The 14,560-nt window shown below is 38.6% G+C and overlaps 1 protein-coding gene across 3 annotated transcripts in view; it reads left to right on the top strand.

Moving 5' to 3' along the window:
• ADGRL4 (adhesion G protein-coupled receptor L4) overlaps positions 1-13,898 on the top strand; it is an 86,492-nt gene extending 72,594 nt beyond the window's left edge. For all 3 annotated transcript variants that reach the window (XM_061345144.1, XM_061345142.1, XM_061345143.1), the window contains 3 exons: positions 9,968-10,059; positions 11,515-11,683; positions 12,214-13,898. In XM_061345144.1, the coding sequence (XP_061201128.1) occupies positions 9,968-10,059; positions 11,515-11,683; positions 12,214-12,276 (324 nt within the window). In that variant the 3' untranslated portion in view covers positions 12,277-13,898. The remainder of the gene's footprint in view (positions 1-9,967; positions 10,060-11,514; positions 11,684-12,213) is intronic.
• The last annotated feature ends 662 nt before the right edge of the window (positions 13,899-14,560 follow it).

The raw sequence follows: 14,560 nt of genomic DNA, 5'->3' as shown, positions 1-14,560 counted from the left end.
GAACTTTTTGATGCACCTGGAATCAATTCATTAAAGAGCCTGATTTATGTCATGACCAGCTTACAAGTAAATGCACCTTCTAAAAAGGTTCTTGGAAAAGGCAAAGAGTAAATAAAGTGATGAATTACACTGTGAGCAAGATAGAACCTGTTCCTATCACTGGATCTAGTTATAGCTGAGGTCAGATACAGCTCTATTGGCTCATCCCTGTTGTCCTTGGCAGAAGAACTGAGGTTAAATAAAAATGCTAAGGTCAGCATGTGTTTAGCTTTGTAATCCAATAAGAAACATTAAATCTGAAGTCTGAGAGTCTGATTACTCTGTTGAAAAATATGGAAACTCCATGTATTTATATATTTATTTACAGCTTGCTGTAAGGGTTCTAAAAATATAAAGAAAACATAAAATTGGGTCTAAACCTACAGCTTAAGGTATGTAAAATAACAACTTGAAAGTATCCATATATAAAGAGCAACCGTATGTGATAATCATGTATTTCCTGAGACAGAGTTTGAAATTAACTCATTTAGCTATGTTTTACCTTTTAAAACAAGTGAAATCATTAAAATCTTAGAATCATAAAATTCTAATCCTGCATTAATGAAAGTATTTCCAAAAATACAGCCTAAAGGGAGGTTGTTAATGGTTTTGTTACAGTTCCTACTCCTAGGTAAGGTTGCTGTTGTATACCTAAAGCATTCGAGAAGATATATTCACTGGGGACATGATAATGAGATAACTCAGTCAGGAGACAAACCCAGACTGTTTGACTGCCAGCTTGTGTCCAATTTGATGCAATTAATATGGCATACATTTTCATTTTGAAGCTTAAACTTTTGTATTGTTAATAGCTTAATTCTGTTCTCCCCTGACTGAAATAATGATGACCCACTGAATGTTGGCATTTTACCCAGCCATTAACCATACAGCCAGAAAGACAGAAATGGATTGCTCTCTGTGGCAGAATTCAGAGCATCACAAGCTCATTAATTCAAACACTCATAATGAGGGTCATTGTAAAGACTGATACAGATATAGCTGCTCTGAACTTCAGACACTTTTTGAAAGAGCCAAATTCAATATGATATATGTAAAAAATTCAAGTATATGCCTAAGAGAGCAGCGGGAGAAATTTTCTCATTCTTTTTTCTGAGATCTGACATCAGCATATAGATGGTTTCATCAATTATTGAGACAGAGACTAAGAAAGGAAAAGGGAATGATTTGGGGGTTTCGTTTTTGAAGTTTGAATATAAAGTGCTCAGACTGAATCAGGACTAGTATGTGTGAATCTTTAGAATTAGCTGCCTCTTTCTCATACCTTCTCTTCTTTGTAACACTAGAAAGCCTCAAAAGGCTGGTATTTAAAGTGGTTTAATAACTTTTGAAAGGCTGGAGTGTGTCTTTTACACAAAGATATCATATATGAAACTACCAATTCCTTTTTCATTATATAAATACATGTGTATTGGAAACAGCCTCAAAACCGCAGCGTCATATTAAACAATTACTCCACTGTTTAAAAAAAGAACTGTCTTCGCATAGTCCTGGATAAGGAATAGGGAGATGAGGGAGATCCAGGTCTCCCTGCTCCAGTGAATATTTAATTATTATATGCCACAGAATAGATCCAGCAGGGCTGACAGAGCAATAGCAATGAATAGCTGGTACAGAGGTTGGAGAAACTAAGGGTCATAGCCTAGTCTGAATATTAAGTATAACAGAAAATTATTCCCATGCCTCCAACATCCTGGATAAATGCCCTGTCTGTGGGGATTTTCATTGTTCAGGTATGTCCTTTCTGGTTTTAATCAGAAAAGCTGTCCTAGTCAGGAAGCCTTTCCAGGTGAAGGTATAGTCTAAAACAGTAAATGTCTTTTAGTGCTAATGAGCTGACATTTTTCAACAAAAAAATGTTGGACAAAATTTTCTTGAATGCCCTGTCCTGATCTGTTTCATTTTACCTGATGTCCAGGTGCTAAGTGAGCTACTGCTGCGAAAGATGGACCATTTCCCTCTGAGCTTTCAAACACTCTTTTGTCTTGCTTAAAAAAAGGGAGGGGGAGAGGAAGGAAAAAAAGATTTCTTAGTTGCCAAATTTGACAGCTGTCAGCTACCTTGATGGAGCAGAATTAAAATATATCACTTCACTCACTATCTTACCATTTAATTGTAATTAATTATGAAAGAAACTACAACTCTTCAACATGAGTGCAAATATTTTTATTTGCAGGCAGATGTTTTGCATGTTTTATTAAATTTTGTGTTTTTCATACCATTCAGTGCTCAACTAAAAATAGCTATCATTCTGTAACTACACAGAGAGATTTTCATGTGGTGTGAAGCACTATCATCATATTTACTTAAGGATAGAACATTATGTTACTCTCCAGTGTGTAAAATACGGACATTTAACAGTGAAATGAAGAACCTATTTTAAATATAGCAGTTGCTAAGCAATGTGCTATTAGCAAAACTCCAACAGCTTGAAACATTTAGCATTTTAGGACCTACGTGCTCATTTTTACATTATTACTTAGTTTGCGAAATACAGTTAGTAATCAACAGAGAAGTTTGTAATTTGCTTAGACAACAGATAAGATTGTTTCTCGTGCTCTTCTGGATCCCAATCTTGGGGGAAAGAACCAAGTAGTCATAAAATTGCTTGGGTTGGAAGGACCTTAAAGATCCAGTTCCAACCCCCTGCCATGGACAGGGACATCTTCCACTAGACCAGGTTGCTCAAAGCCCAATCTGGCCTTGAACGCCTCCAGGGTTGGGGCAGCCACAGCTTCTCTGGGCAACCTGTGCCAGTGTCTCACCACCTTCACAGTGAAGAACATATTCCTAATAGCTAATTTACATCTACCCTATTCCAGTTTAAACCCAGTACCCCTTGTTCTACCCTTACATGCCCTTGTAAAAAGTCCCTCTCCGGATTTCCTGTAGGCACCTTTTAGGTACTGGAAGGCTTCTGTCAGATCTCCCAGGAGCTTTCTCTTCTTGAGGTTGGATAACCTCAACTTCCTCAGCCTGTCTCACAGAAGACGTGCTCCAGCCCTCTGATCATCAGCTACTCTGGACTCACTTGAGCAAGGCCACATCCGTCTTGTCTTGAGAGCCCCAGAGCTGAACATGGTACTGCAGGGGAGTCTCATCAGAGCAGAGGGGGAGAATCACCTTCTTTGAGTGCTTAATGCAACCAAGGATGTAGTTGTCTTTCTGGTCTGCAGGTGCACATTGCTTTGGTCACTTTGAGCTTTTCATTAGCCGACAGCCCAAAGTCCTTATCCACAGGGTTGTTCTGAATCCCTTCCCCACCCAGCCTGTACATGTGCTTGGGATTGTCCTGGCCCACATGCAGGACCTTGCACATGGCCTTGTTGAACTTCACATGAAGTTTGCACAGGTCCACCTCTCAAATCTGTACAGGTCCCTCTGAATGGCATTCCTTCCCTGCAGGATGTTGACCACACCACACAGGTTGGTGGCAAACTTGCTGAGGGTTCACTCAATCCCACTGTCCATGGTGCTGACAAAGATGTTAAACAGTGCTGGTCCCAATACTGACCCCTGGGGAATGCAACTTGTCACTGGTCTCCACTTGGACACAGCCCTTGATGGCAACCCTTTGGGTGCGACCATCCAGACAGTTCCTTAACCATCAATCCATCCATCTTTAAAATCCATGTCTCTCCAATTTAGAGACAAGAATGTTGCCTTGGAACAGGGTCAAATACTCTGCACAAGTCCATGTTGTCAGTTGCTCTTCCCTTATCCACCAGTGCTGTAACCCTGTCATAGAAGGCCACCATGATTTGCCCCTGGTGAAGCCATGTTAGCTGTCACTAATCACTTCCTTATTTTCCATGTGTCTTAGCATAGTTTCCAGGATTATCTGGACACCAAGGTGAGACTGACTGGCCTGTAGTTCGCCCAGGGTTTTCCTTCTTTCCACATTTAAAAATGAGAGTTCTCTTTCACCTTTTCCAGACATTGTGAACTTCACCAGACTGCCAAGACTTCTCAAATCTGATGGATAATGGTTGGCCACTTCATCTGCCATTTTTCTCAGGACCCATGGATACCTCTCATCAGGTTCCATGGACTTGTGCACCTTCAAGTTCCTTAGAGGTTCTTGAACCTAATCTTCTCCTACAGCAGGTGATGCTTCATTCTCCCAGTCCCTGCCTTTCCCTTCTGCAACTTGGGTGGTGTGACTGGAGCACTTGCCAGTGAAGACTGAGGAAAAAAGTCATTGACTACCTCAACCTTCTCCATACCCCAGGTAATCAGGTCTTCCATTTCCTTCTGGAAAGTGCCCAAGTTTTCTTTTGTCACCAACATACCTATAGAAGCTTTTCTTGTTGCCCAGTCCAGATCTAATTCTACTAGGGCTTTAACTTTCCTAACCTGATCCCTAGTAGCATTGAGACAGAGGGAGGGATACAAATCTGCAAACAGACTTACAGAACCATCCTATCTCTAAGTGAGGTTAGGTTAACACATCACACAGCTTTTCCCATCCTATCCTGAAATACATGTGATTAATTGAACAGAGCTCCCCACGGTAATTCCATTGGCAAAACTTCCTTATTGCTGACAAGATGATAACGAAAGCACTAGGAAATTTCTTGGTATTTTCAATTGCTCTTACTCTCCTGTGAATTTCTTTACAAGAGAAATTATCTGGACCAATGTTGTAGCTGTGGGTTAGATCTAATCATAGGACTTGTACTGCTCTGGAGAGCTCTGAACTCTTCCTTGGGTGCCTGCTATATCTTACCAGCAGACATCACAGTTGTGAACATGGGAACTGTACCATGGAGACTGCCAAAACACAGCCACAGGAAAATTTCCCTAACCTGTTCTAGACCACAACTGGAGCACCTCCCATATGAAGATTGGCTGAGAAAGTTGGGGCTGTTCAGCCTGGAGAAGAGAAGGCTGCATGGAGACCTCATAGCATCCTTCCAGTATCTGAAGGGGGCATATAGGGTTGCTGGGGATGGACTCTTCATTAGGGACTGTAGTGGTAGGACAAGGGGTAATGGGTTAAAACTTAAACAGAGGAAGTTTAGATTGGATATAAGGAGGAAATTCTTTCCTGTTAGGGTGGTGAGGCACTGGAATAGGTTGCCCAGGGAGGTTGTGAATGCTCCATCCCTGGCAGTGTTCAAGGCCAGGTTGGACGAGGCCTTGGGTGATATGGTTTAGAGCGAGGTGTCCCTGCCCATGGCAGGGGGGTTGGAACTTGATGATCTTAAGGTCCTTTCCAACCCTAACTATTCTATGATTCTATGATTATACATGCAAGTGTTAATCTGCAGAGTGATATCCAGAGCAGTGTCCACTGTTGCCTGCAAACCCCTTGAGAATGCCACTCTCTATGATGTGACAGAGCTCCTTTTAACAGGAGTCCTGAAACTGGTTTAATGGAGCCAGAAGTCACTTCTAAATCCTAAATCCTTGTGACCCTTCACAAAGGTGATCTCCCCAAGAGAGATGTACCACTTACCATCTTCCCTTTAAACTCAGTCACAGGTGTAGAACAAACTCAGTCCCAGGTGTAGAATAAAACCTAGCTCATCCAGATTTGTGGCTCCTTGGAGATTACTCTGGGTTACACAGATACATAAATGTAGATGCCCCTATCTTGAGAATCCTTATTTTATGGGATAATAACTGCCCTCATTTAATGTCTATTTCACAGTTTTCTACCATTTCTTCATAAATATACCACAACATTTCCAGAATTTAAGAAAGCTAAAAACACTTTAACAAATATCTTTATGGAGAAATGGTTCCCTGGAGATGCTATGAGTGGAGACTGTTCCTATATCAGCCCTTGTCTTTGATTAACCACTTAACAAAGAAAAAAAAGGGGGGGGAATAGATTAATTATTAAAATTAGTCCTGTAGTGCACCTGAGCATGCTGACTGAAACCTGATTCTCACTGAACCTCGGGGGGAGGGAGGGCTGAGGATGCTCAGCACCTAACAGAACTGGGCTTGCAGGGAGAAAGTCAGAGGTTTCCTTTCTGAAGTAGTAAGGACTGAGTGTGCTGTTTGCTCAGTATAAGTTTGGGGTGGCTTGTTCAATGAAATAAGAGAAAAAAACCAAATTCAGTTGTGGGCTTAGAATCAGGGCAATTCCCCTTTAGCCTATTAGACTTACTGAGAAGCCCCTCTCAGGACTTGCAGCAGTTTCTCTGACTGCTCAGCCATGTAATAACACTGAAAACAAAGGCACAGGAACTTGCCATGTCACACTGTAATGTCATTATTCAGTTGATAAAACTGTGGCCCTGCCACAGCATTTCATGCTTTGGGTTTGCCCAAAGCTGTGGAATATCTCTGCTCATTATGCAGGTAACTTCCCCCCAAAGCCAGCATGTGGCAGCAACAGTCCCCAGGCTGGCCCTTTCCAGGCCTGTGCAAAGCCCGTCCTGAGCTTGTTTTCACAGTTGCCTGCACATATTGCTCCGCTCCAACTTACTGACTCTCTGGAGATAGCATGCCTTATGTTTGCCATTTCATTCTCATTCACCTTGCTTGTCACCTTAAGGCAGCCTTAATTATAGCATCGTTGAAGGTTTGTTCAACAAGATCTGAAGATTGTGCTTTAATTACAAAAATGAAAACATGATTACAACCGAAATAAGTATAAAACAGTATTTGTCTATAAGTAGCAGCTGAAGCTTTTTTAGATGTTTCAGTGCCTCTCATCCAGAAGCCCCTCAGTTTGTCCCAGTTAGAAGATTAGGGAATCCAGGATTCCTTGTGCCTATCTATATTTTGATTACTTTTACAGCCTACTAGGTCCATTTTTGCTCATTTGAAGTTCAGGTTTTGATACAAATTCAAATGTCTTAAGTGGATGTTTCTTTATCTGGGAATTTTGGGTGATTTGATTTTCCATGCCATTTGTTAAAATACATACGGCTGTTTGAGGATATTAGTTATATAAAGGCCATTTCCCCTTACTTTAGTCCAGCTTCTCAGTATTCCTACTCAGTTCAGCCATCCAGTGTGAATTTTTTACTTTACATTTCCCAGAAATAGCTGAGGCAAAGAACATGTAGAGTATCAGGTTGAAGCAAAATATGTTCAGCTTAGGATTCCTGTTGTATTACCATTTTTTTCTAAAGGCCACACTTGGCACATTAACATTAGCTAGTTTTTTTGTCCTGGATTTACCCATGACTTAATGTTACTGTTTTCCCTCAAATTTTGCTGCATTTCTGTGTCACTTAACAATTGCAATTGCTTTGTTGTTACCTGTATTGTCCCATAAGGACAAAATGTAGTTCCAGAGGTCTCTAACTTAGGTTAAAAAGAAATAAAAATAAACACACTATGTAGCCTAAAAGCTACTGTTTTGAGACACTGAACATTGTGTAAAGGCAGTCTATGCACTTTGCTATAGATATTTTTTATTGGTGGAGTGCTTCAAAATGGGGCAAAAAACTAACTTAAGGCTTTAATAAATCTTAGAAATGACTGAATATTTCAGAAGTTAAGCTCACCCTCATTACCCTGTAACACTACCTCCTGTGAGGCTACCTGAGACATATTGTACTATAATTGTGTTCTGGCAGCTGACTCTGAGAAGCCAGTGTTAACCTCTCCCATTCCCCCGGTACAGATTATTCCCATTAGAATGGGCTGATGAATGAAAAGATCATAGTTAATGGGTATTACTTTAATGCAGAGGGCCAAATCCTATTATTCTGTACAACGGATAGAGTAAATAGTATTTGTGTGAAGGAGCCCCACTGAGACTAAGAGAAATAGAGTTTGCTGCCGCAAGGCCCCGTATCTGCCACTCAGACCCCCAGCCTTGCTTATGCTCAATCCCATGCTCAGGAGAGCATCTCTAGTTCTGCAGCTGATGTATGTGGCCAAAAGATAAGGAGGGTTGGCCCATAAAGTTTCTTACAGAACCTATTAATGGCAAAAAGAAGGCTCTCATTGACATTAGTGATTTTGATGACAGGCCACTAGAGAGGAAGTTTGGTCGTGTGGTTTGTGCTATGATCTTGATAGCTCTTTTTTGTAGCTGTGTGTATTCTCCATGCTCATGGTACTTTGATCACATTTCACCCTACCTTTTTCCGATTAGTAAATACATTAGGTAGGTTATGCAGATTATAGTGTGTGCACCAAGTTGTTTGATATATTATTCACCAACAAATATAAGATAAAAACTAAGTCTGCATATAATTACCCACAACTGCTGACTGACTTATAATTAACTTTGAAAAATTGCTGGTTTAGGAGATATTATAGATTACAATTTTAAATATAAGGAGCTTCAGAATAGCTCTCACGATCAGTGCAAGTACAAGGTATTCAGTGAAGAATTAATTCCCTAAACTGCTAATCAGCTCTATCTCCTGTCTTATCAAATTGTAAACACATTATGCTGTATTAAAGTAGGAGCATGCAGCTAATTAAAGCAGAGCCTGCATTTAATATCACATACTCCCCCCTTGACACACCAAAAATGTTCTGAGGACATATATAAGTGTTAACAAATGAAAGTGATTCTTTTTAAAGCGATGCTGTGCTCCTACATGAGCCTTTTGTTTTCATTTCAGAGGATTCTGAGGTTGTTTTTTTTTTTAAGAAGGAGGGAGGAAACCCACACAGTCTTTCTGGAGAAACAACTTGAGGAAGGCATTAATTCTATTCAGTCTACATCTGGAAGCCCACAGGAACCAACCAAGGGATTACAACCAAGGATCTACAAATAGTATCTGGATGACGTCCAGCTAAAATTTGGTTCATTTACTAACATTTTTAATAGATTCTGATGTTAAATGCTGCAAAGAAGAGTAAGATTTTTTATTTTTTTTTAAGCAAGAAAGCAAACCCATCCACACTGTTAAATGAATGCAGTATAAATTCAAATGAAAGATCAATGAAACCTAGCTAGGCAAACAGAGGTTCAGAACTATAACTGAGCATCATTTGCAAAACTGTGGGGTTTAGTTGCTTTTTTCTATTTCAAACTGAAATAAAGTAATGCCATTTTAAAGAAGGCAGGAAAAAAATACTGAAATTATTCATCTATGAAACAATCATAAAATATAAGAGAGAATACACAGCAAGAAGCCTTTCAACCAAAGTTAGTTCTTAAAAAATTCTTTGTGTAAACCTCAAAGTTTTTTTGTGCCACTTGAAAGTTTTCACACCCAAAAAACCTCAGAACATATGATGTTATTCAGCAACAAAAGATATACATTTTGTCAAGGTCTACACAATATTGTATAACAGAAAATCCATAAGCAGGAGGGTTTTTTTTGTTTTCTCCATTTCCCTTTTTCCCTTTTTCCTTTCCCTTTTCCTTCTCCCCTTTTTCTTTCCTTTTTCCTTTCCTTTTTTTCCTTTCCTGTTTTCTTTCCTTCTTTTTTCCTTTCCTTTTTCCTTTCCTTTTCATCATCTCTAGTTAAGGACAATAATCTCAGCAGAAAATCAAGAGTTTTACCAATATCAATGAATACTTTCAGACCATTTCTAGTGATACTGTTGAGATAAGGTGGCGTTACAGCCTTGTTTGATCAATGTTTACTACAGGGCTTATATTTTCTTCATAGAAGTGGAACAGAAGAGTGTCTCCTCCCAGCACTGGATTCTATAGATTTCAAATATAAAGAAACTTCATCTGATTTGTTTCATTTCATAGAAACATAGAATTATAGAATCATGGAATTGTAGAATGGTTAGTTATGAAAGGACCTTAAGATCATCAAGTTCCAACCCCACTGCCATGGGAAGGGACACTTCACACTAAACCATGTCAAGCAAGGCTCTATCCAACCCAGCTCTGAACTCTGCCATGGATGGAGAATTCACAACTTCCCTGTGCAACCCATTCCAGTGCCCAGGAATTTCAATGTGTAACAACTCCTGAAATTCAAAAGCACCCTGAACTAAAAGTTCCTTTCTTCACTCACCACAGGTTAATTTGTTGGCTTTTGGAGTGATTATTTATAAAGTATTTCGACACACTGCAATGTTAAAGCCAGAAGTTAGTTGCTATGAAAATGTAAGGTAAGTTTGCCATTTAATACAAATTCTATCTTCTCTAAGTTTACATACAACCTGAGATGAAAGTAAGCTTTCAAAAGTAACAGTTTAATCTTCTGGAGGATTTGTATAAAAAGAAAGATTATTTATTTTTCTGTTAAAAGGTATATTTTGTAATCTTTATTCCCATAGAGCAGTACCTTGTACACTAACACTGGGGTTGTGTGAGAGGTGTACAAGGAATACAAGTGGCCCATATCAAACAGACAGTAAAGACAGATGGCAAGGTTAAAGAAGTAATTGTCCTTTTTTTCCTTAATTACTTTCCACAGCCTCTATGCAAGCCAAAAAAGATTTCAAACCTTATGCCTGAATCAGGATAAAAATATTTGCCTTGAAGTAACAAGTAATTTAGTGATAAGACAATCAACCCATTCATGTTGTTTGTAAAAAGTCCACAGTAGGACATTGTACTTCTGTGGTGTTAGGGGGTATGGCAGGATTCTCTACAGGATTTTTACTTTGCATGCTGCTATGATTTTTCCATCATCTCAGTCTCTTTAAAACTGATTTATAAGGACCTTGAAAACCGTTTGTGCAGGAAAAGCTGAAGTGTACTACAGGGAACATTGAAAACAACTTACTGTTTGTGTTGCTTAGGAACACTCCTGAGTTTCAATGCATTGCACTAGATTTATAGTTAGGATTTAGCAATTGTTTGATTGATTACTTTTTCGTATTCCTCACCCTTCATAGTTTCATGTGGTGACCTGGTCTTGACGAAGTTGAAAATTATTCATTTTCGAGTGAACAATGCTAAAAATGTCTGTTGTTCAATGGAAGTCCTGCAAGGACTGGTCTGAGAGTGTATAAGAAAGTAATCAGTGGTTTCATTTCCAAGACAGCATGCTTTAATTTGCTCAAGCCTGTGAGCAAAAATAATTATTTTTTTTAAGAGAAAGAATGAAAGAAAGTAAGTCTAGTTTTACAGCTGGCACCGTCTTCTGCAGTGAACCTGAGAGGCAGCCTGGGAACCTTTTGATGTCATGCACATGTACTGACCTAAGAGCATACTGTACAATTTTCAGGGTTATTTTTTGAGGAAGATAAGGAGGAGGAGGAAAAGGGGGGGTGGAATGCTTCATAACAGACATATGTTTTTCCTTGGGGTATTACACTAACAGTAGATTTAAATCAAATCATATGGTGCTGCAGTACACCAGAGAAAACGTATCTGAAGATTAAAGAAGCCAGTGTTTTAGGGCCCTCCAGTTCTACTCTGCTCTTCAGCAGTGATTATGCGAGCTTATTCGTGCCACGATGCTACAGCACACCCCAAAGAACAGCCCATGTATTTGCATTTCTCAGGACTTTGCAGATGGGAAAAATTTGCCTAGGCAGCATTTACCTTCCAAAGTGGTGAAAGAAGGAAAATAACACTTGCCCACATGTTGTTCGTAATGCTTCCTTCCTGTCTAGATCCTGTGCCCGAGGTGCTCTTGCTCTCCTCTTCCTCCTTGGGGCTACATGGATCTTCGGAGTCCTCCATGTTGTCCAGGGATCCGTGGTTACAGCATATCTTTTTACAATCTTCAATGCATTCCAGGGGATGTTCATTTTCATATTTCTTTGTGTGTTGTCTAGGAAGGTAAGTGTCTCATTCTTTGTGGGAAGCCACTCAGGCAGTCTCGTGTACCTACAGACACAGCTCCCCAGTACTGAAGTGGAGTTGTGGTACAACAAAGAAATCCTTGTGCCGTTAATGGGGGAGAGGAGAGAAAATGTGAAAGTATCCTACACCTTCAGTGGAGACAAATCTCTGCCTAACTTTAACCTTCTCACATATTTCTCACCAGTTTTAAAACCAATATACAAAATATGAAAACAGTGTTTTGGTTTTTTTAATTGTGAAACTCGATACAGTGTCATTAACCCAGTGAAATAACGCAGTGTGTGCAGTGAAACTCACTTCTGGCCTTTCCAGTGAATAGCAGGATTCACCCACACTATTCTGTGATAACATTTCCTTCACTCTGTCCTAAAGTCAAAACCAACCCTACCTTAAGACATCTAGTGAGAGGAGCAGTACAAAATTATTTGAAAGACATATTGAATTATTAATAAATATATAATAATAAACAAGAAATCTAATATTTGAATTCAACATTTTTATTTCAGATTCAGGAAGAATATTATAGGTTGTTCAAAAATGTTCCTTGCTGTTTCGGCTGCTTGAGATAAACGGAACAAAAATATGCACGAGCATATCAGTGGAAGAAGGAAGCAAGCTAGATGATGTTGTTATGGATATTATGGAAAAAATATGTTATTGTGAAAGTATGAAATGATAGAGTGAGCAGGCATATCTCTTAATTGAATTACTGACTGGTTTTGTACATATGTGTGCATTAATGCAAAGCATTTATATTATGCTGTATACAAGCAGTATACAAAACAAACTCGATTATTGCAAAATAAGTATTAATGAAGACTGGGGGAAAAAAAAGCAAATTTCTGAAGAAGCTCAAGATTTTTCATGATTTTCAGGTTTTGTTTCTAATATTAGAAATATCTGCAGTTTTTGAAAGCAAGATACCAAAATCTAACTAGCACAGCAGATTTTACGAATTGCCTTGTTAGTGAAACATGTTCACTGTATTTTTTGTAACAATGAGCTTCTTACATTGAATTTGTATGTGGTCATCTGCAGGGAATGGGTTCCATTAAAGAGTCAATAGATAAAGATCAGCTTCAGCCCAGACTTTTGAAAACATTTCTTTTAATTTAAAGTAGATTAAAGAAAGAATTTGTTTAATGATATTCACTTATCAGTCTGAAATATATATTTGTATATTAATCAATTCTTTATTTTTATAACTTTTAAAGAACTGTTTAGATCTTAAGAGCTGAGGTCAGATCTGATACAAGAATGGTGGGACAGCCATTTTATAAGTGAAATATTGTTTTGTGAATACTTTGAAAAAGATCTGGTTCTCGTTTTATTTAATTGCCAAAAAGACTGAGATCTACTAAACTGGCACAATGATTTTGGAGGCTCTGGGAAGAAGATGCTTTCATAAGTTCGTTGCTTGATATTTGGAATCCAGACCTTGCAGCACCAAATTAAAAGTGGTAGTAATCACCCATGCAGAAGAATGCAGATTTAAATTCAATGTTGTGTGCCTCCATACCACGTAAAATTATAACTACAGCAGTTTATTCACAGAATCTTTGAGTCAAGCAGTTGTCTTCCTCTGAGGCTCCTGGTTTTGAAACACTTATCCTGTGTTTAACCTTGGGAGCATCCATAGGTCTACTGAAATATAAACGGAATACTTGAGGTGCAGGTTTTGCCAGATCAGGGCATAGATATGATGCATCAGCAGTTCCACCTTTCCCATCTGACTTACTTTAAAAGTATGCTTTAATTTCACCCTTTTAGCACCTAGCTTGTGTATGTGAAGTGCTGAGCAATCCTCAATCCACATTGCCTTCTCAGGAAGTGTCTAAGATCTCAGATGAAGCCCAGTATTTTTACTTTTGAGGCACTGTAAATATGTAGTTTTTAATAAATCCCACTGTTGTGTTGTCTGTTAAAATAAAGCACTACTCTGAGATTTATTTATATTAAAGGAAACTTTTTGTTGGTAATGGTCTAATTTGTTTGTTTGGTTTTTTATCTTTTTCCCTATACACAAGGCTTTCACTCTATGCACTGCAGTGATATGCTTCATTAAGTATATTCCATGTCTCTGACAAAACTTTGGAAACCACAAGAGAAGCCCTTTATCTTGGGGAAAAAAAATAATCTGTTGGTCCTCTGAATGTAAAATATGTGAATAAACTGATGTTCTTAGCTTGCACATTTTGACGTTTCCCTTTATTTAAATAAATACACTGGTGTAAGTTCTCATATATTATTTGCCCTGAATTGTTTGCTGTTATTATTTCCTTTGCTCTTCTGTATGTTCTTCCAGGTTTGGGAAGATACAGGTACATATTACTTAAAAGAGTACTTTTAGAAGGATAGCTACCAGTACATCATTTTTAATCTCCTGCAGAAATGTAACTATAGTAAATCTGACTGGACAAAGAAGCATCTCTACTAACTATATAATGATTTCAGCATGCTCAGTGAGATTGAAAACATTCCTGGAAAAGAAAATATATCATAAATTGTTTAAGTTACAATAGACATTTTAATGAAAGGACATCCTTTATAGGAAAACTGGTTTTTCCAGTCTCTGGGTCAGATCTTCATTGAAACTCTGTTTTCTTTACATGCAAGGATGAGTTTTTGTCTTTTAATACAACACATAAGGAGCAGGAAAAAAACTTGTTTAGATTCATTGCCTTAAAGCCTGAAGGCTATTGTAATTGTTCTCTCTAATGCATGCAGAAATACTGACAAGAAATAAAAGGTTTTATTTGTCACAGCCCTTAGTAACACAAGCCCCAACCCACAGAGAGAGGAGGAGAGCTAATGGGCATCAATTGGAAAAAGAAAGGTTTCAGCAAGATATGA

Source organism: Neopsephotus bourkii, unplaced genomic scaffold (assembly GCF_033783945.1).
Source record: "Neopsephotus bourkii isolate Nb327-2 ecotype Australia unplaced genomic scaffold, CSIRO-AGI_Nbou_v1 NB_234, whole genome shotgun sequence".
NCBI classification, from domain to species: Eukaryota; Metazoa; Chordata; class Aves; order Psittaciformes; family Psittacidae; genus Neopsephotus; species Neopsephotus bourkii.
Note: the sequence above shows the minus strand (reverse complement) of the source record. Positions and strands in the feature narration are given on the sequence as shown.